Raw genomic sequence first — 23,166 nt, forward strand, 5'->3', positions numbered from 1 at the left:
CCTGTAGTCACGCTTCTTCCTTCTACCGGCGGCCGCATAGGAGGAACTGAAAGCGGCGGGAGTAGCAAGAGGCGGGCAGTATGCGGTGGGCTACCCGGCCTATGTGGTGTGGGGGGACTGCAAAGAAGTGCCTTGTCGGACCCCGTGGTGACGGTCGGGGCATCTCTGCAGGAGGACATGACAGGGCAAGTCTGCAGCTTCTTATGTAGGGAGTGTCGTGTGCTGCTGGGAGATGTCACCTCACCACTGGGGGGCGCGCTGTACTCCTCGTCCTTAACACTAACGTGTGGGTGACTGTAGTCCTCCACGTGTGGGGATAGCAGCCACCCCCTGATGACACAGTTAGGGGCCAGTATACACAGAACAATTATGGAATAATCATGCAGGAATGAACCTCTAATTATTCGGTGTAACACGTCCAACTACCGAGCCATCATTCATTCACTTATCATTCATTTTATCCATAGAAAACATTTGTCAGTCGTTGCGTGTAAAAAGTGATCGTCCAGCCGTTTGCAGAATGTTCCCGGATGTTATGGAGATAAATCATATTCCAGACGATTTCACTGATCTGCTCCAGATTGGTTATAATGAGAAGCTTCATGCATGAATATATGTGTTTGGACTGACTGATGTTATCCGTCAGCCCCCAATACTCTTCTGATTTATTCAAAGGAAATACAATACAGTTACAGGTGGTCTCCGACTTGCGAACAGGTTCCTTTCCAGGAACCTGTTCACAAGTCCATTTTGTTCGCACAAAGTCGAACAAATGGCAGTATGGAGCGGGATCGCGGGTGGATCCCGCTCCATACAACGTCGGGTGCAGGCTGTTCTTACAGCGGGCACCCAGCGGCAGCAGTTCCGACGAGCCGCGCCGCTTGTCGGAAGTGTTAACACTTTAAATACCACTCTGACAGCGGTATTTAAAGTGTTAACAGTTCTGACGAGCGGCGCGGCTTGTCGGAACTGCTGCCGCCAGGTGGCCGCTGTAAGAAACAGCCTGCACCCGACGTTCAGGGGGCCCGTACAGCGTCCCACGATGAGATCGCGGGACGCTGTGTGGTTGCTAGGCGGTCGGGGACCTCCTGAAAGGCCCCAGGGCTGCCTATGCAGAGTGCCCATCAAGCGCACGGCTTGATAGGCGCTCTGCATAGACAGCCCTAGGGCCTTTCAGAAGACCCCCGGCTGCCCAGCAACCGCGATGTGACCGGACAGGCTTCTATCAGGCTTGATAGAAGCTTGTCCGGTCCCTGCACAGCATGATGTAATGCCATAGCATTACATCATACTGTGCAGGACAGATAATTCATATCTTGCGAAATCCGTAAGTCGAATGTTCGCAAGTCGGGGACTATCTGTATAGTTGAACATGACACACCAATTAGAGGCCACCCACAACATCATAACAACTCATGATTGGCCTTGTATGTAATGACGCTAATAATTATGGTGTCCATGTGCTGTACGATGCAAGTTACACCTGAAGATGTTGGGTACAACTTTGTCAGCCTCCTGAATACTGCCCAACACATCACCTGCCCAGAGCACCATGTAGGAGACGATTCCAATCCCCTGGTGTGACTAGGCTAGCACCTATGCTTAGTGCTTTAGTGCCTCATATAAGCGCCAAACAATGCTACCTTAGATGAGTGCAGTGTGTCCCGCAAAACATGCAGTTGCCTTCCTGTCCTGAGGGTGAGCGCTGTAGCAGAGAAGTGGCCCAGTTGTTCATGGGAGGCCCTGGAGACCAGGCCTGGATAGTATCCCCTGCTGCGTTGACTAGAAGACGGCCACCACTGTATGAGTACGGCCCTGTGAAGACACCCGGGGCAGAAAGAGAAGAAATCTCCCTCTCGCTTGACCAGTATGCGACAGTAGAGTCGCAGGTAACCAAGCCAAAGACTGGGGCCTATTGTGTATCAACTAGTGATCCGCAAGAGAGACAGTGAGGACCAGCAATGGTTCGGTGGTGAGCAATCTTTAGCAGTCTGCTTGGGTGGTGGGTTATAGTTTTCCTGTGGCCTTGGACGGGAGGAGGAGACTCTTAGGCCTCATGTCCACTGGGAAAATCAGGCCCGCCGCGGATTCTTCATGTAGTACCCGCAGCGGGTCCCTCCTGCCCCACGGACATGAGGCCTAAAAATCTGAATAAACTCATCTGCTCCAGACGATGCGAATCTTCCTTCCTTCGCGGCCAGATCTTCTTTCTTCGCCCTTGCGGATGTGCTCGGCACGTCGGCAGCCTGCCTCGCGCATACGCCAGGCACATCCGCCGGGCCGAAGAAAGACGATACGGCCGCGAAGAAGGGAAGAACCACATCGTCCGGAGCAGGTGAGTTTAATTCTGGTGCGGGTCTCCCGCGGATCCGGACGGCTTCCATAGGCTTCAATAGAAGCCTGCGGGAGACCCGCACGAAAATGGAGCATGTCCATATTTTTTCCCGCACGCGGATCTGCGCCTGACGGGAAAAATGACATCCGCAGGTATTTAACTACCTGCGGGTGTCCAATGCATCCCCATGGGCGCGCGGATCCGCGTGCGGGAAAAACGCTGCGGATTTTAAGCCCGTGGACATGAGGCCTTACAGCAAGTTTGTCCACCGCAAAGAAGGGGTGAAGCTTCCCTGCAGCATACACTGTTCATGCGCACTTGGACCCAGCTTAAAGGCCCATTTACACCAGCTGATGATAGCTAAAAAATAGCTAATCGGCGATTGTTTTAGCGATAATCGGTGAGCCTAAATGTGCGCCCATCGTACACTTTTCAGGCACTATTTGCTGATCGTCAAATTCAAGTCAACCTAAAAATTGTCCTTCACTCTTATCAGAAATTCTTCACGGGGAGTGCTGATAGCATTGTTTCCTCGTGGAGAACAAAGGATCTGAGCGCAGATAGGAGCCCTCGGGCTATTAGCTGCTTTCAGCTAAGGCTTCATTTGCACACTTAATTGCTCTTAAGTAGCTGAGTAGCTACTTAATACTGTATGCAAAATGATCACTCAAAGCTGTCACTCAAACTGTCGTTGGAGCGATCATCGGCCTGTGTAAATGGGCCTTAGGCTGCATTTACACGAACGTATATCGGCTCGGTTTTCACGCTGAGCCGATATACGTCGTCTTCATCTGCATGGGGGGGGGGGGAATGGAAGAGCCAGGAGCAGGAACTGAGCTCCCGTCCCCTCTCTGCCTCCTCTCCACCCCTCTGCACTATTTGCAATGAAAGGGGGTGGGGCTACGTTCCGAGAATTAGCTCCGCCCCCGTCCCGCCTCTCCCCATTGCAAATAGTGCAGAGGGGCGGAGAGGAGGCAGAGAGGGGGGCGGGAGCTCAGTTCCTGCTCCTGGCTCCTCCATCCTCCCCCCCCTGCAGATGAGGACGACGTATATCGGCTCGACGTGAAAACCGAGCCGATATACGTTCATGGGAATGCAGCCTTAAGTAAAGTTGGGGAGGGCAGATGTCCATCGTAGGTATAAGGGAATTCCTTCCTAGCGTCTAGGTCTGTGTAACCACTGCTACCATAGTGCTCTGTGACACGGTTATAGATAGTTGTCAAAAGACTGTTATCCTTGTGGCTATAAGGCCTGTTGTCAATGAATTGTTAATGAGCAACGTTTAAAGTATAGTGCCCTCCCATGGAGTGTTAATAAGTATAATAAAAAATTTCAGATGATCTAATCCAGGCTTGCCTCCGTCTGTCGTTTATTTTCGTGTCATGAAAAAAGCTTGCTCATAAAGCGACCCTCAGCTCCTGCCACCAGTGAAAGCCTCCTTACACGCATGGCATTCAATAAGCGATGTTAGGGTGCGGGCAGACGAGCGTAGGCGTATTTACGTTCGCACGAGCGCAACGTATAATCGCCCGAGCGATCGTTTTTCACCGATCACGACCAGAGCTAGAAAGCGTATTTTCGTTTGTTCCTACTTTGCAAACGGTCTTTTCGGCGATCGAATATGCGTTGGCGCATATTTCGGTCGCATATGTTCCGTTTTTTTCGAATTGCCGTTTTTACGCGCCGTAAAATCGCCCATGTGAACGAATACATTTGAAACCATTGCCTCAGATGGTCACGTATATACGTTTGGTCGCAAAAACGCGCCGTTTATGCGCTCGTCTGCCCGCACCCTTAGAGACTCAGAATTAGGCTCAACAAAAATTTCTCTCCCACTTTGCACTCTACGCCACTTGGTCCCTGATCTCTCCTTACACAATTGGCCACATAAAGCTTCCATGACTATCTCTGACCTCTTCCAGGGTAATAACCTACTTGACTTTCGACAGTTACAGGAAAAATTTGCAGTTCCTCCCTCAGAACGGTACACATACCTCCGTATCTGCAACTATCTAAAAGCTCATAAAATTACCTCCATTACCCTCCCAGACCCTCTCAACGACCTGCTCAACGCTAAAATACCAACACATAAAAAACTAACCCAAACTATCTACACTTGTCTCTCAGGCACCCAATTTTTCAAGAAAACAGTTAATTTCCTCAACTGGGAAAAAGACCTAAACAAGAAATTCTCTCAAAATGAATGGTGCGACGCCCTCAAATGGGCCCACAAATCTTCCGCCTGTGCCTCTCACTGGGAACAATACCAAAAGCTTATAACCAGATGGTACTGCACTCCACTAAGACTGGCACAGATGAGAAAGGACATATCACCACTTTGCTGGAGAGGATGTGGAGGAAACGGGTCACTACTCCACATATTCTGGTCCTGCCCCCGTATACGCCAATACTGGGTTGGAGTATCACACTTCATCTCCAACCTCCTACACATTCCAAACAAACTAGAACCTGAACTGGCCTTGCTTTTAGTAGGCATGGGTAACATACATAGAAACCACAGAGTAATAATTTCTCACATACTACATTCATCGCGAGGCCTTATAGCGAGAAACTGGAGGTCCAAACATATCCCATCTATCGAAGAAATGCAAGAAACGGTGTCACTAAACTGTGTAAATGAGAGAATGATAGCCTTTCAGAGGGACACTCTACCCCAGTTTCGCAAAAACTGGTTTCTATGGACGCAAGCAATGAAAATGCCTGTGGGCTATGATTAGTTCGTTACCCTCCCTCCCCCCCCCCCCCCCTCCGAAGACACTCTACATAGCAAACATACCAAAGGGTTGGAGGTGTTGAAAATCGTCTCATCCCCTCCTACAAGTCCTATATCTCCGCTGAGTCGGCGAGAACAGAGATTTCACAAGAGCAGCAAGTTTACTCACAGTGATAGAGACCTAAAGTACCTTAGAGTTAAGTTTAAGTTTAAGTTTACTTCCTATTTTCCCCTCCTCCTCCCCTGCTGTTTCCCCGCAACTCGCCCTCTTCCCCCCCCCCCCCTCAGGAATAAAGCTGTATTATGCTACATTGTAAAATGTTGATGGTGAATTTAACACCTAATTCTTGTTTTGCTGTATGAATCAAATGCCAATAAAAACTTACCTGATTTAAAAAAAAAAAATGCTTGCTCATGAAAAAATGATGCCACTGTTGAAGGGTCCAATATTATCACCATATCATAACCACATATAACTACCGCAAAGACCAATGAAACCAATAATATTACCGATAGAGCGGACGTATATCAGTCCTACAAAAGCACTCTTCAGGTATACTCATGGTGTCAGTAACTCACATGTGGCATCTTGTCTGATTGTAGTAGTTCATTTCTCCTTTTCTATCTGTCTGACCCAGACCACCATGACGATCCCTGCAGAGTTTGTTACCATGATACCTTTGCATTGTCACTTTTTTTTTTATTAGATGATTTTTATACAAAAACACAAACTCTGTAACCCTCCCCACCCCTAGTTCCCTTTCACTTTTCCGCTAGATAGTTCTATCCAAATCCAATCCAAGAAGATAAAAAGTCCATGTCTGTTGGAAGAAAAAAAAAGGAAGCAAAATTGTCATTCCTTAAATATATTTTTCACTTCAATGCCGTATTGAGAGGACAGTGCTTAAATTTTAATAAAAAGGCATAGTAGAAATATACCTACCACTCCGCATTAATCACAATTAACATCCGTTCCAGTTTTACAGTCATAGACCACTGAACAGAATGAATAAAGATCAGAAGTGACATATACTGAGCAAAGTCTAGCTGATTAAACCCAGTAATGCTAATACAGATGATACGATCCTATTCACCACTGAAGTATAAATATATATACCCCGTGTCTATTGTGACTACCTCCACCCTTACCAACTCCTATATACAGTGGGGCAAAAAAGGTTTTAGTCAGATACCAATTGTACAAGTTCTCCCACTTAAAAAGATGAGAGTGGCCTGTAATTGACATCATAGGTAGACCTCAACTATGAGAGACAACATGAGAAAACACAGCCAGAAAATCACATTGTCTGATTTTTACCAAATAAGTATTTGGTCAATAACAAAAGTTCATCTCAATACTTTGTTATACATCCTTTATTGGCAATGACAGAGGTGAAACGCTTTCTGTAATTCCTCACAAGGTTGGCACACACTGTTGCTGGTATTGTGGCTCATTCCTCCATGCAGATCTCCTCAAGAGCAGTGATGTTTTGGGGCTGTCGCTGGGCAACACGGACTTTCAACTCCCTCCAAAGGTTTTCTATAGAGTTGAGATCTGGAGACTGGCTAGGCCACTCCAGGACCTTGAAATGCTTCTTACGAAGCCACTCCTTCGTTGTCCTGGCGGTGAGCTTGGGATCTTTGTCATACTGAAAGACCCAGCCACGTTTCATCTTCAGTGCCCTTGCTGATGGAAGGAGGTTTGCACTCAAAATCTCACGATACATGGCCCCATTCATTCTTTCATGCATATGGATCAGTCGTCCCGGTCCCTTTGCAGTGAAACAGCCCCAAAGCATCATGTTGCCACCCCCATGCTTCACAGTAGGTATGGTGTTCTTTGGATGCAACTCAGCATTCTTTCTCCTCCAAACACGACTAGTTGTGTTTCTGCCAAACAGTTCTACTTTGGTTTCATCTGATCATATGACATTCTCCCAATACTCTTCTGGATAATCCAAATGCTCTCTAGCAAACTTCAGTCGGCCCCGGACATGTACTGGCTTAAGCAGGGGGACACGTCTAGCACTGCAGGATCTGAGTCCCTGGCGGCGTAGTGTGTTACTGATGGTAGCCTTTGTTATGTTGGCCCCAGCTCTCTGCAGGTCTTTCACTAAGTTCCCCCGTGTGGTTCAGGGATTTTTGCTCACAGTTCTTGTGATCATTTTGACCCCACGGGGTGATATCTTGCGTGGAGCCCCAGATTGAGGGAGATTATCAGTGGTCTTGTATCTCTTCCATTTTCTTATTACTGCTCCCACAGTTGATTTCTTCACACAAAGCTGCTTGCCTATTGCAGATTCAGTCTTCCCAGTCTGGTGCAGGACTACAATTTTGTTTCTGGTGTCTTTCGACAGCTCTTTGGTCTTCACCATAGCGGAGTTTGGAGTGTGACTGCTTGAGGCTGTGGACAGGTGTCTTTTATACTGATAACAAGTTCCAACAGGTCATTGCTACAGGTAATGAGTGGAGGACAGAGGAGCCTCTTAAAGAAGAAATCTTGCTTGTTTGTAGGTGACCAAATACTTATTTTCCACCATCATTTGCAAATAAATTCGTTACAAATCAGGCAATGTGATTTTCTGGATGTGTTTTCTTATGTTGTCTCTCATAGTTGAGGTCTACCTATGATGTCAATAACAGGCCTCTCTCAGCTTTTTAAGTGGGAGAACTTGTACAATTGGTATCTGACTAAATACTTTTTTCCCCCACTGTAACTGCAGAAACCAACCCAACATAATATTACTAAGTAGGTTTAGAGGTTCCAGACCAGGTGTGCTCAGCCATTTCATCCACAACTTGTCATATTTATGGCCAACCTTACGTTAACGGCATATCCCTTTTTTCCAGAGTAAATGTTTATTGACCTTATATTTGAATTCTCATCCAGCCAATGTCGAGCTATAAACTTCCATGCGATATGCAAGTCTTGCTATTGCTATGTGTTCTGGCTCCTCCACTGATAAGTCACTTACATAACCAAGAATACACACTAATGGAGTCAAGTCTAGATTAACTTTGTATTTTTATATAATGTTGATAAAAGAGTGAACCTGTACCGATTTAACTTTGGGCCGCGCCACATCTTATATACAGTTGAGTTGTCAGCAGCACTTCTTATGCCCAACCAGGGCTGGACAGGAATCCTGCAGCGCCCAATGTGGTCTGTATCCAAAGCAGCCCAAAGTACAAACAGTCCAAAGAATAGAGATGAAGGCAACAGTAGTGGTGCAAATAAAAAGTTCCTTTTATTTCTCCCAACACAAACAGACGACGTTTCGGCTCAGTGAGCCTTTGTCAAGTGTGAGCCTTTGTCATCCTATGTACTAGTCACACGGTTCGGGTTTTACAACACAAAAACAATCACAGAAAACAGCCATATACTTACTGACTAAGGAGGGCAGATTGCTGCATCCTCTCATCCTGCAGGTAGCAGACTGCCAAAATGAGGGAGCTAATTACACCTGTGAGGGCCACCAATGAGACAGACACACACTGCCTCTTGATATAGAGGGCGGTGGCTGCTTGGTGTATACTCCCGCACAGAGTGAATACAAAGTGGCAGACCTTCTGATACATGTAGTTCACTATGCAGACCAGCAACCTATTAATGACGCCATAATAGCTCGACGGGTTGCCCTGCACTTCCATCAGTGAACCACATTGGTACTGCCACCCTGGGCTCCCCCTGGAGTTTTAAAGCCACGCTGCATGTGAATGATTGACAATAAATGCAAGGCGTTAGTTGGATTTTGGCCAAGATACATGAGCCCACTAACCTCATCAAGGTTCCTTGCATGAAGTGGGTCCCTATACTACTATAAATACGTCACAGAAGAGGAAATATAAAAGCATGAAAACAATCACAGAAAATGGCCATTACTTACTGACTAAGGAGGGCCGAGTGCTGCATCCTCTCACCATGCAGGTAGCAAACTACCAAAATGAGGGAGCTAATTACACCTGTGAGGGACACCGATGAGACAGCCACTCACACAGCCTCTTAATATAGAGGGGGGTGGCTGCTTGGTGTATACTTCCATACAGAGTGGCAGACCATTTGTTACCATGTGGCGGTTGCTGGTCCTCCGTGGGCGGCGGTGTGCGGGGTCCCGCAGTCGGGGCGCGTACCCCCGGCTTGTTGTCCGGCTGCCAGGGGCGCGGGTGCTCGGCCGGTGTGGGCGGCATGGTGCTGGTGGCGCGTGGCACCATGCGCACATGCACCTGTGAGTGCAGCTGCCGTGCACGAGCTCCCTTTTTATTATGTTCTGTTGGGGGTTGGCTGTCTCCCTCTCTCTGCCCCTGGGCGGAGGCTTTTGTTTAAAGGTCAGGCAGAGACTTGCAATCACTGCCAGTTATTGGTTTCCCTCAGTGTGCTAGCTAGCCTGCCTCTGTTGGTCTCCTGCCTCTGTCATCTTGTCTGCTATACTTTTCTATCATCCGCCAGGTTTTTCCATCTGCCTCAGTTCTGCATAGTATTGTTCGTGTTGGTTACTTACATCTGCCTTTTCTGTCGGTATTCTACCCTTTCCATCCAGGAACGCCAGCGTCCCTTTTCGGCCCCTAGTGAGAGTAGGGACAGCTGCCCAGTTGCCCGCCTGGGCTTAGTCAGGAGGGGAGGCAAGCAGGCAGGGACAGGGGTTGTGGGTGAGATCTATGGCTCCCGGGCTGGCGTATCAAGGGTAGTATACCGTAACACCATTCTGATACATGTAGTGCACCATGCAGACCAGCAACCTATTAATGACGCCATAATAGTTCGGCGGGTTGCCCTGCACTTCAAACAGTGAACCACATTGGTACTGCCACTCTAGTCTCCCCCTGGAGTTTTAAAGCCACACTGCATGTGAATGACAGATAATAAATGCAAGGCATTAGTTGGATTTTGGCCAAGATACATCAGCTCACTAACCTCGTCAAGGTTCCTTGCATGTAGTGGGTCCCTATACTACTATAAATACGTCAAAGAAGGGGAAATATAAAAACAATCACAGAAAATGTGTTATTCTGCTACCTGCATGATGAGAGGATGCAGCAATCTGCCCTCCTTAGTCAGTAAGTATATGGCCATTTTCTGTGATTGTTTTTATATTTCCCCCTCTGTGACGGGTTTTACAACACATACAAAGAGGAGTGTCCCTAAGCCCTATATCATATAAAAAGACAGGAGCAGGATATACTCTATGCAGTAAATATAATTATGATAATCTATGCGACTCGCTCAAAGATAATTTGGGAGTCATCTGCAACATTTTGTCCCACTGCAAGTCCTCGATAGGGCCGATATCTGCCTCCTATTTACTCTTAGTCATAACAGGGTTTTGCGAATTTAAATGTCCCTGTAGGAGGACGTATAACGTTGACATTTTCCTTGCTGTACAGAAAGATACGCCAATAACAGCCAAAGCAAAATTAGGGATTTTAATTCTTATAAAGATAAATTCTGTCTGTTAGGTATGACATAATTGCAAGTATTGTAGAACTGTTTGCGGTAGATCGTAATCAGTCTGTAATTGGTCAAACAGTCTTAGTTCAGTTCATGACAATATGTGGGAGATGGGGCCGATACCTCTGTCCCTTTAAATTCCAAAATCTGTTATTTTATTTAGTTGTGGGAGCAAGGGTATCCCAACAAGAAGTAATTTGTGTACACTCCTTAATCCCCACTATGTCCCAAGATTTCCACCAGTGCATGAGAGAAAGTGTGAAGAAGTGTTCGGCATTACAATTAAATCTAGACATCTCTAAAGCCCCATTTAGACACAACGATTATCGTTCAAAATTTGCTCAAAAGCCGTCTTTTGAGCAATACTCTTTCTTTCTCAATGTGCCCATCTTTGCGTTTTCTGCCAAATGACAGTTTTCAGCTCTGCTTGAAAACTGTTGTTCAGCAGAACAGCTGATAAGCAGGACCGCATGCTGTGTCTGTGTCCATGGTGCTGAATTCTCCAAAGGGAGCCTGCAGCTGAACAATACAGCTATTACAGAGCTCAGACCTCCTGCTGAGTTCTGTAACAGCTCCCAGAAGCTCATTGGCATGCAAATGAAGCTAATAAGTACTAATAGCAATTAGTGCCTATTAGTAATTTTATTCAAAACGATCGCTGATCTTTCAATCTTTCGAAAGATATCTGTGTGTAAATGGACCTTTAGGCCTGAAACAAGTATTCCCATTAAAGTAACCCTTTAAAAGCTGATAGCATCCCGGGTTTCTTCTGAGGACCCATTACCTAAAATACTGCATCTGAGAGGCTAGGAAGTGTGCCCTTGGATTGGAGAGAGTTAACCCCCCTCCTCTGTAAAACGACTTGCATTTCTTGCGCCATATGAGTTCTTTGAATAGGCTGTTAACTTTATAAAAGAAACGTTGAACAATACATTGCGAGAGTTGTGCAATAAATAGAGAAATTGCAGCAGCCAAATCATGTTAATTAGGTTAGCTCTACCTATTACCAAGAGTGGGAGTCTGCACCACACATACAGCCTCTGCTCAAATCTAGACAGTAGTGGGTCCAGGTTTAAGGCCCATTTACACCAGCCAATGATCGCTAAGAAAAAAAAAATCGCAAATCGGCGATCGTTTTTGTGATAATTGATGCGTGTAAATGTGCGCCCACCGTCCGCTTTTCGGGCACTGTTAGCTGCTCGTTAAATTCAGTCTAACCTACTTTTATCAGTAGTTCTCCGGGGCTGATGTTAAATTCAAGTCAACCTAAAAATCGTCCTTCTCTCTTATCAGAAATTCTCCACGGGGAGTGCTGATAGCATTATTTCCCCATGGAGAACAAAGGATCTGAGCACAGATAATAGCCTTAGGCTATTAACTGTGTTCAGGGAAGGCTTCATTTGCATACCTAATTGGTATTTAAGTAGTGGAGTAGCTACTTAAATACCAATTAATTTTTATGCAAAATGATCACTCAAAGCTGTCACTCAAACTGTCCTTTGATCTTTGAGCGATCATCGGCCCATGTAAACCAGCTTTTAGTTTAGCTAGAAAGAGATCATGATATATCCACTCCCAGAAATGTAAATACTGATGTACAGACTAGTGGGGCTTGTTCAAAATGAACCCCGTTTAGTCAGCTTTATTTTAGTTGATACTAAGGTCGGAGAAACAGCTGTATTCATTAATTGTGGAGACAGTTGTCTCTAACGATGTCTCAGCATCACCCAGGAATAGTAACATATCATCCACATATAATGCAATAGTTTCTTCTACAGGACCACCTCTAAATCCCGCCATATCCGGGTGTTATCATATTTTACTTGTGAAGGGCTCTTTCGCCATTGCAAACAAATGTGGGAAGAGAGGACAACTTGACTTTCCCCGATATCAGAGTTTCCCAAAGTGGGCTCTGACGAAGAGTCTAGGTCCCCTGTAGGGGTGGTGGAACAGCCTGCACTGAGGAAATGAATGTCCAGGACCTGCAGTCAGCATAGCAATGCAGATCACATGACTAGAGATGCCTCATATGATCCGTGTTGCTATGCCGACCGCAGGTCCTGAACGCCCATTTCCCTGAGTACAGGCTGTTCCGACACTGCTACAGTGGTGAGTAGAGTTGGGGCCAATGGCAGATTATAATTGTGTGTAATTCTGAAAATCTCATCCCCATACTGTGGAAAAAAATCTGCACAAAACCCATGTGGATATTGACATGTGGTATGGGATTTAAATCCGCAGCATGTTAATTTAAAATATAATGTATAACAATAGCCCACCCAGCGCTCCTTCCTTTTTTTTTCAAAGACCCTGTACTTTTTATAACAACAGAGGTAAAAATCATATGTTGTGATAAGCCACACCCCTAACCCCTCCCCTGACCACACCTCTCTACCCCGCTTTCTTGGGGCTCCACGAGAAACATTTTCTTCACAAAGGGCTCCATGGCTAAAAAAGTTTGGAAACTACTGCTCTATATAACGAGAAGGTGGATGTATAACCCCCATCCACACACACTAGCTTTAGGATTAACATACTGTAGGTACACCTAATCTATAAAGGTGGAACTGAATGCCATCTTACACATTACCTCCCACAGAAAAGGCCATTTTACATAATCAGACGCGTTAGCATCGTCAGTGAGCATATTATCATCTCCCCCGGCAATTGTGCTTTAGGATAACTAGGTAGTTTGAATTTGTTTTTGTCACAACAGTCAAGAGGCTGGCGATGCGGTTCATACAAACCCAGTTGGCCAGTGGCCTCTTGACAGCGGTCGGCCTTGTATATAATGAATTGCCACTGCCGCACCAAAGAGTAGTCGGCCGACCAGGAATATTCCCGGTGCAATCAATAGCCAATCTGCCCCTGGTCCTGACAATTGTTATGGTTCTACCCCCCCCCCTATCAGCATGGTATATGTGCATGATATTAACACATTAGTAGACGGTAGTTTGGTTTATTTACATGTATTTTCAGTAGTTACATCCATCCCATTTATTTCTCACTCATTTTAATCTAATACTTTCATTGTTTCTCCGTTTATAGGTTCTAGTTTCACACCAGCTTTTTCCTTAAGATTGGCTTCCATTAAGGTTTTGCGTCTTTCTTGTTGCAGCCAATAAAGCATTTCTGTTTTGTCCCACTTCATTTTGTCAGCATACGGTCTACCCTGTAATACACAAAAACATTAAGATGTGAATGCAAAAGGAATTCTTTAAAGGTCTGTAAGAACTTCATAACTGCTTCAGAGCCCGGTCAGACGAGCGCTTCTAAAAGAACCAATGGGTTCCTATAGAAGCGTCACATGAGAGAATGTAGGTGCGCTAACAAAGATAGGACATGCGTGGCTACAATGCCAAAACGCAGGTCTCTGCTGCACCCCGTGCAGAAGTTTCCATTCACTCCTATGGGAGCAGGAGTGAATGGAAACTCCTGTGCAGGGAATAGATTCCCAGCTGCTTACAGCACGGCATTTATGCTGCCCAGAAGCACATTTTAAATGTCCCATACCTATAGGGGATTTCCTCATAGCAGGGGAGAGAAAGTGAAGCAATGGGGGATTAACCCATAGCCCAGCCCCATCTCTCCCTACTATGGGGAAAGCCCCCATAGGCCAGTTCTCTCTCCCTGCTGTGGGAAATCCCGAAGCCCTGCAGGGTTTTTTTCTCTCTCTCTCCTGGAGCAGCTGCATTGTTCAGGCACATGAAGCTCAGGTCTTTGCCTGTTCACATTATTTGCAGACATGCGACTGGCGATTTTTTTTTTTGGGGGGGGGGGGGGGGTGCCTATTTATGCGCTTTTAAAAAAAAGAAAGAAAATCACTCCTCTGACACACCCCTCAGGGCTACACCACACAGTTTTTTTCATCATTGTTTAAGTGATGTAAAGAAAAAACAGCAAAAAATTTCTAGCCTTTTCTGCAAGCATTTTTGATGGTTTTGCTTTTTTACATTTGTTACATGTTGTTTTCTGGCACTTTTCAAGTCCTATAACAGAAGCTTATGTCCTTCCTTCCCTTTTTTTGTTCCTTCCTTCCCTTTTTTTTTGTTTTCTCTGTTAATATGTTATATTTGTTTCTTATGCATATATGCAGATACAAAGCATTTATGTGATCTTACCTTTTATGCTTTTACGCAAATATATCTATGTAATGCATATTGCTATAATTACAAGAGATTGTGATAAAAAACCCATGTGTCCAAATACAGACTGCAATCTTCTGTCTCCTATTATTACTCCTATTACAAATAGTAGAAGAGGGACAAGAGTAGAAGATAAGCACAGGGGTTGGACTGCCGTGTTTCCCTGAAAATAAGACCCTGTCTTATATTAATTTTTGCCCCAAAAGAGGCGTTAGGTTTTATTTTCGCCTCCACAACCCAATGACTGTGATTTGTTTATTGAGCGCTGCATTGATTGGCTGAGCAGCGGTCGACGAACCAATCACAGCGATCGCATTGGTTCATCGAGCGCTGCATTGATTGGTTCACTAGCACTGCTCAGCCAATCACAGATATTGCTTCCTGGAGGTGGAATTTATAAATCCCGTAACCAGGAAGTGATTTTCTGTGAGCAGCCGAGGACTACAAGAAGCGCGTCGTAGCTCCAGAGAGCAGCGGGAGCAACCTGAACCGTACTTGCTAGGTAGTGTATTCCTTTTTTCCTTTTTTTGATGTAATGCAACTAGGGCTTAATTTTGGGGTAGGTCTTATATTACAAGCCTCCCCCAAAATCCTGAAAAATCGGGGTAGGGCTTATTTTTAGGATACAGGGTAAAATATAAATGCTTTATTAGGGATATATTAAAAGACATAAATGGGCTAACACACAAACAAAAAAATATAAACCAGAAAAGTCCGTAACTTTTTGGTATACTACTGGCCTCCACTCAAAAACCGGATATGTGTGTGGGGCCAGATAACAGATCAGTGCTACAAGCAAGTAGTAGGAAGAGCTTAGTCACTTCCTAAACTGGTAAAGATCATACAGCATCAAGATTTGGAGGTATGATGCTCCTCTAACTTGGTATTGAAGTGCTGTAATGATCTACCAGAGTGATTGCTGTCTTAGACAGTATCCAACATAGGGACGTGTCAATATCTCAAACTCTTTAACATCAATCACGGGCAAAGAGAAAAAGTTTTCCTATAATAAGGATTTTTCACAATCGGACACTCACAATCGGAGTGTTTAAATGAACTGTGCTCAAATGAACTGTGCTCGACGCGTTTCCCCACAAGAAAAATTGTGGTTCATCAGGAGATCAGATGAATTCGACAGGCATTCGTATAGCACTGTTTGTAGTAATGAATTAACCAAAGATATTTAAGATGAAGTCAGATAATATAAGTGGTGCAGTGACTTAGAGACAATCTGTGTGATTTTTCAGTATGTCAGATGCATAGAAGCAAAATTGCATGTTAGGCACCAACTAAAGAGATACAGGTATACTCCCAGCATTAATATGCAGAGTATGGTCTCTCTGCTCAATCTTAGCTAATGGGGGTTTGTAAGTAGGAAGTCTGAGAGGTATTGGCTCAGTATATTATGGAAACTGCAGCCAGAGTATAGGCTCCCTGAGTAACAGAGAGCTATAAAGCTGTAAATCTGGATGCAGCATCAGCTTGGCAGTTTCAATAATAGCCCAGGCTCATCAAGGACTGTCTCATCTTGATGATATAACGAAAATCAGATGAGGATGTTAGGTATATAGAAAAATGGTCACCATATAAGTGTGGCCACCTCTATAACCAGACTAAACTTCAGACCTAAGCTGAAAATATAGACTTAGTTTCAAGTAGTGTAAAGAGCCTTCCTGCATGCTACCAGGTATAGAGTAGCAGCAGGTTTCTCTGATCTATTCCTTCCTACAGAAGATAGTTGTTATGCCCATGCATCAAACGGTCACAAAGCACCAAAGATAAATAAATAAAGAGGTAAAGACTGTGGCTCTGATGGTGAGCCACAGGCTTTACCTCTTTATTTATTTATTTATTTATCTTTGGTGCTTTGTGACCGTTTGATGCATGGGCATAACAACTATCTTCTGTAGGAAGTGACTAAGCTCTTTCTACTACTTGCTTGTAGCACTGATCTGTTATCTGGCCCCACACACATATCCGGTTTTTGAGTGGAGGCCAGTAGTATACCAAAAAGTTACGGACTTTTCTGGTTTATATTTTTTTGTTTGTGTGTTAGCCCATTTATGTCTTTTAATATATCCCTAATAAAGCATTTATATTTTAGTCTGTTACTGTGAAAAGGGCTTAGCTTTAGTTCTATAGACTTTTTCCATCCCTGTGATTAGGATACAGGGTACATGCAGGGGTTGTATGTAAACTGTAACCATGGAAGCACATAGCTTTAAAGCACAAGGGCAAAAAATGGAAGTCATTACTGAGACTTCTGGCCAACAAGCTTTGGTCTCATTGCAAACACCATGAGAAGGACATCATAATTTCACTTTGCTTGTTTTTCTATAGTGATTTCTGCATCTAGCTTTTTCTCTGCTTACCTTTCTACCTCCTTTCCCATTTTATGTAAATTGTAAGATTTTCTGTTTTGGGTTTTCTGTTTAGATTTCTCAGTAAATGTGAAACCTTAAAGGGGTTCTGTCATTAGAAAAAAAATCCTCTACTTACCTATTCCTCCCCAGGCAGTCTTTTTACCATAACGTCTCCCTGATCTTCTCCTGGCTCCTCCTGTTCCCAGGGTCATGTCACCTCAAACAAGCAGATTCTTGCATTTCCGGTGATGAAGCGTCCATTCTCGGCATTCTTCTTCCTGCAGCTCAGTTCACTCCCCAGCAGGGAATGCTGAATCCTCGTCAGCCTGCTTTAGCACATAGGCACAGGCAATTGCTGCGACTGTTCATATGCGGTGTTTCGCTGCGACTGTTCATATACTATATGAACACTAGCAGCGAGACTGCATGCTAAAGCAGGCTGATGAGGATTCTGCATTCCCTGCTAGGCAGTAAACGCTACATCACTAGTGGCGTAGCATACACTGACCTGCAGGAAGCAAAATGCTGAGAATGTACGCTACATAACAGGAAGAAAAGAATCTGGCCAGCTAGAGGTGATGTGACCCGGGGGACTGGAGGAGCCAGGAGAAGATGCGGTAAGAAGGCTGCCTGGGGAGGAAAAGTTAAATAAAGGCTTTTTTTTGTAATGGCAAAATCCCTTTAAACTTTACTGGCACTCTCCATTTATTCAAGTCTCTTTAACTCCCATGTGGTACCATGCAGTCTATTTCACCCCAGCCTTGTTCATTGCAATCCTGCACTTTGAAACTGGTACTATACAAGGGTTAAAGGGGTTGTCCCGCGCCGAAATCAAACATTTTTTTTTCAACAGACCCCCACATTGTGCACAGTTAAAAAGAATCCCTCTGTTATTTTTTATTTTTTTTTAAATTTCACTTACCTGCATCCCCGTTCTGCAGCTTTGAAGATTCTTCTTTTCTTCTTTCAAAGATGTCGCCGCTGGTCTTCTCCCACGGTGCACCGCGGGTCTTCTCCCATGGTGCACCGTGGATGTTCTTCTCCAGTCTTGCGTTCCACTGCCGATTACAGCCACCTCATTGGCTGATCGGCACCACGTGACGGAGGCGGGGCTACGATGACGCGGAGAAGAGGGAGGAGCCAGGACGCCGCTCGTGAGCCTGGACACAGCCAGCAGAGGATTCTTATCTGCGCAAGCGCTGACTGTTGCGGCGACCAGAGAAGAAGGCTTCAGTCGTCGCCATGGAGACGGGGACGCCAACACCGGAGGGGGTAAGTGTATAACTTCTGTATGGCTCATATTTAATGCACGATGTATATTACAAAGTGCATTAATATGGCCATACAGAAGTGCATAACCCCACTTGCTGTCGTGGGACAACCCCTTTAAGGTTTGCTATATTTCTGATGTCACGATCATTAATACAACTATTGAATATATTCACAAAACACATAATACTGTAACAGTGGCGGCTGTTACCATTCATGGAACAGGGTTACGAGGACCTAGGCTGCAAACCATTGCTCTATGGTAAACACATAAAATAGTGTTTGGATGGTTTAGCAATACATGCATAGACTCACCTTGTAACTGACTGTGTCATTAAATTTCTTCTTTATAATGTGCAACACTTTATATATTTCAGGTTCTATTTGTGCCAATTGTTTGTGTAACTTTTTCCTGTTCTTAGACTCTTCTATTCTTGCCATTGATGTTCCTTCATAACCTAAATAAAGAACAATACTGTTTTACAGATGTTGTGGTATCATTGAAAGGTTCCCTGTAGTATATTCAGCAGATATATGTGGTGCCCCACTATGTGTTTTACAACAGTTTGTTATTCCATAAAACATTTTTTAAGAAAAAGACAAATGAGTGAACAAAGGATGGTTTCACATCTGCAGCAGGATTCCACTTTCCTGCTCCAGTCGGGAAGTAGGAAAGGGGAATCCCTGCGGCCAAACAGTTCTGTCTCTGGACGGAACTGAACAGCTCTGGGCGGACCCCACTGACTATAATGGGGTCCACCTGATTTCTGCGCAGCTGCCTGGCTTTTGGATGGAAGAAAAAGCGCTGCTTGTCACACTTTTCCTTCTGGCATTTTCAGCCAGATCTGTGACGGAACCTCCGGCTGGAGGTTCCAACGCAGATGTGAAACTTAACCAATTGGTGTGAAAATTAGCCAATCATATGTACAATATTCAGTCCTGCATCTATCAAAATGAGCTAAAATATGTAGATAAGAAAATATAACAGGTAGTGAGTCATAGTTTATGAGCATTAAAAAAATCATTTTGGATATCAGACGCATTGCAAATCTAGTAGAAAGAAAACCTGGGTAGGGAAAGGCTTTTTAATCTCAGTCAATTTTATTCTATACTTTTTGGGATGCCCATAACAGTATACATCTTAAGTTTGCTGTCCAGTAGTATTCAACTATTTTAGGCACAGATTTACCCACGAGACCCATTTTGAGTCTCTGGTGCCTGAGTGCCCCCTTTGAATATGCTGTTTCAGCTCTATTGGAGCCAAGCAGCCCTTACATCTATTGACACCGCATGTGCGCCATACTCCTAGGAAATGCTCATGCACAATGACTGTTATAAGATCGCTGGAATCACTGCACATGCACCTGTCCCAGAAATGTCTATAGCCCCAATTATATTTCATAAACAGGTTATTAACAGAAGCTATGACATCATTGAATACCTATATTACTATGTATTTTGTAAAACTAACCATGCAATGTGAATTCTTTCAAGGCTGTTTGAAACAAGAACGCACTGTAAAAGTAACATTGGTATTTGGAGATAGTGGCGGTAATGAAACATAAAAAACACTTTATCTTTCACTAACCACTTAATATGGTATGTTACATGAAGCTTACCTCTGTGGAAGAATCTGTTAGGGTCAGAGGCAGCACCCTCAAATATCTCTAACTCAGCTAAGATCTTCTCTCTTCTCTTGATAAGTGTTATTGCCTTTTCCCACATTTTTATAGCCTGTGAAATAATGGAAACATTTTATATGCATATTCATTTCTAAGTAAAGCTTACATTAGAATAGGGGTTCCATAAATATAAGTCTCCAATCCGAATATCCGACATTTTTGGTATTTTTTATAGAAATGCCATAAGTGTCTCATATTGGCATATCATGTCAAATCTATGGATGGTTATCATGTTTTATCGTCCCTTTAATATACATTGTGATACCTCCAGCTACAACAACTGATGTTGAGGCTTATAGCAGTGGGATTACTTGCATACAAAATTCACTCCTAGGGACAGAATCTGAAAAGAGTTTGAAATAGCCATTTAATTGCTGATGTTTTTGTTGTATACATACATGCAGGTTATAAAATGATAGCCTATGGCAATTCAAGTTCAGTTCTGGATTAACACACAGAATCAAAGTGTTACAGCTAATATCATGGACTCTAAACTGCATCCCTTATTACAGCCTTGTGAAACTGGACTAACACCCAAATTCTGTTTTCATTATGTTGCACACTGACAATATGTACACATTACCTCTTGAAGTCTGTCTCGGTAGTCATTGGAACTATATCTAATTGCCATATCCAGTCTCTGGCTTTCTGGAACATGAAGTGCAGCCCATATGGCATTCATTTTTTTCTGTATATCTTCATGGCAAGGTGCTGGTTCTGCCTAAACACATATGTACATTAAAGGGGGAAGCATTAAAACTGTCGTTAGACTTGGTAAAATATATAGATGTTTTTATTACAGAAATTAAAAAGGAGTATGGCTTTTACTGAAATCCTATAACTGTAGAATGGGATTCAAAGTAATTGAGGTCTATAGTTTGGTATTTGGTCACAAGGTTAGTGTGAGCCATGATGAATAACTAGAAGTGTGCCTACTCTTTCTGGAGACTTTTCAGAATGTTCAGCTGTTAGGCTTCCTTCACACAGGCGTTTGCAGAAACGCAGCATTTTTCAATGCTGCGGTTTCAGCAGCGTTGACATGCATTTTTGACAACGTTTTGGCTGCCTTTTCATCACAGCTGAAAACGCAGCCAAGTATGCCAAAAAAAAAGTCAATACTCATCTGGCTGGTGATGTCTGGGTCCCTGCCGCTGTTCTCCGGAGCATTGGGCAGGCTGCCGGGCACTTGTCATCGCCAACAAAGCATCTATTGCTAGTGACAGGGATTGAAATCCCTGCCTCCAGCAAGAGATTGCTCTAAATTGGCTGACTCCAAACTTTGGAAGCGTCACTTTACTCCCAGAAGGAGACTGCTAGAACATTTGAACAGCACAGAGCAGCAGTTGAACAGCTCCAGCAGTAACACACCCAGACTATTCCTACCAGAGTCTGAGAACACAATGCATAGAAAAACCAAAACACCAACATAGTGACTAAAGGCCCATTTATCCGGGGGGAATGTCGGACAACGATGCCCAACAATCGTTCCCACACATACTCGCTGCCGTGCTGTTGCATGGAAGCTAGTATCGCTGGCTTGCTCACAGAGCTGCCAGCAGGGGGGCAGAGTGACTGCAGAAGATATTCCTCTCCTTGCTCTCCCCGGCCACTCCCCATTTACTTAACACAGCGGCCGTTCAGTACTGCACGTTAAGTGAATGCAGTGGGGCGGGGGAGAGCAAGGAAAGAAATCTCCTCCAGCCTCCCCGCTGTGAGCCAGCGATACTAGCTCCTGTGCAGCAGCACGGGAGAGAGTATGTGAGCGGACGAGTGTCGGGCAACATTTGCCCGACATTCACCCCGTCTAAATGGGCCTTTACACTGACCCAATAGATACCTTAGTTTTCTTGTACTCATCATTGAGAACTGCACATGGCACTAGATAATGTATGCATATTTTTACTTATCTTTATTTGCTGCGTTCTAAGCTGGATACCAGCTGATAGCATTCTTTCAGCTGGTATCCTGCCTGGAGCTCTCAGTGATAGCTCCAAAAACAAAGCAGCTCTTAGTGCCATCAGCTCAGCAGGATACCAGCTGAAAGCTCCGAGAACAAAGCAGCTGTTTGTAGCAGACAGCGCTCCTGCTTGTCTTCTGCAAACAGCGGGAGCTTTCAGTTACACACTAATAAGCTCTTAAGTAGCTAATTAGCTACTTAAGAGCTTATTCAAAGTGATCGGACAAAACTGTCACTTAAGCTGCAGTTTGAGCGAATTTTGAGCGATCTTCTTGCCGTTTAAATGCACCCTTATACAGCTGAGCTCACTGGCATGAGAATGATGGGTCCTGTTTAAAACAAATTGCTTGAACACTTTTACATACGTGCTGCAGTTAAAAAAAACACCCGAAATTTACCTCATTTGGAGGATCTTTTGATTCCTTCAGGTCATATTCCACATCTGCAAGACAAAGCATACACTTTACATACCAAGATGAATGACAAGATCGGCTGATAAAAATGACTGGAAAGAAAAGTAAGGCCGCTCTCACACTCACTGCTTTTGACAGCATTCAGTGCGGCATTTCAAACGCCGTGCTAAATGCTGTACAACGCCTCTATTGATTTCAATGGGGCTTTGCAGACTAGCGCTCAAATGCAGCGTTACTAATACCACGATTTTTGAGAGCTGGCTGCTATATTTTTATGTGTTTAAGCACTTTTTAATGCACCTCATCACCCATTACAATGAATGGGTGCGTTAAAAATGCTGTCAGACGCTGTACAATGCATTCAAAAACACTGCTCAAAATCACGGTAAAACATTGCGTTTTGCTAACTTTTGTGAGAGCAGCCTTCATCTAATTTTCAACAGTGCTAATTAGAAAACAAATAATTAATTCTGTAAATGACTAGTTCTAGATCTGCTAATCACAACTGTCCTTATCACCTAAACCAGAGGCACTCAACAGGCAGACCAGTGTCCAAATCTGGACCTCGGACACTAGCTGTCCAGACCAACTGCTATCCAGACCAGGAGAAGGAGCCACTGCCAGTTCCCATTTCCCTCTCCACTAATGACCCGTTTACACAGACCGACAGTTGGGTAAACAACTGTAGGAGTGCTGATGTCACCGCTAAGGTCGTCTGCACTCGTGCAGAGCATTTACACTGACAGATTTCACCACTGGATTGCAGGCTTCTCAACGGCTTTTATGTGAATTGCCGAGCGAGGTGAATTTACACAGAACGAC

General features: G+C 44.4%; 1 protein-coding gene across 1 annotated transcript in view; it reads right to left on the bottom strand.

Annotated features, from left to right (window-relative positions):
• Positions 1 to 13,469: 13,469 nt before the first annotated feature.
• CCDC87 (coiled-coil domain containing 87) overlaps positions 13,470 to 23,166 on the bottom strand; it is a 71,454-nt gene continuing 61,757 nt past the window's right edge. The window contains exons 17-21 of the mRNA XM_066591387.1: positions 22,330 to 22,373; positions 20,558 to 20,695; positions 19,912 to 20,026; positions 18,608 to 18,750; positions 13,470 to 13,687 (exon numbers count right to left, since the gene is read on the bottom strand). Coding sequence (XP_066447484.1) covers positions 13,529 to 13,687; positions 18,608 to 18,750; positions 19,912 to 20,026; positions 20,558 to 20,695; positions 22,330 to 22,373 — 599 coding nt within the window. The 3' untranslated portion in view covers positions 13,470 to 13,528. The remainder of the gene's footprint in view (positions 13,688 to 18,607; positions 18,751 to 19,911; positions 20,027 to 20,557; positions 20,696 to 22,329; positions 22,374 to 23,166) is intronic.

Source organism: Eleutherodactylus coqui, chromosome 2 (assembly GCF_035609145.1).
Source record: "Eleutherodactylus coqui strain aEleCoq1 chromosome 2, aEleCoq1.hap1, whole genome shotgun sequence".
Lineage (NCBI taxonomy): Eukaryota > Metazoa > Chordata > Amphibia > Anura > Eleutherodactylidae > Eleutherodactylus > Eleutherodactylus coqui.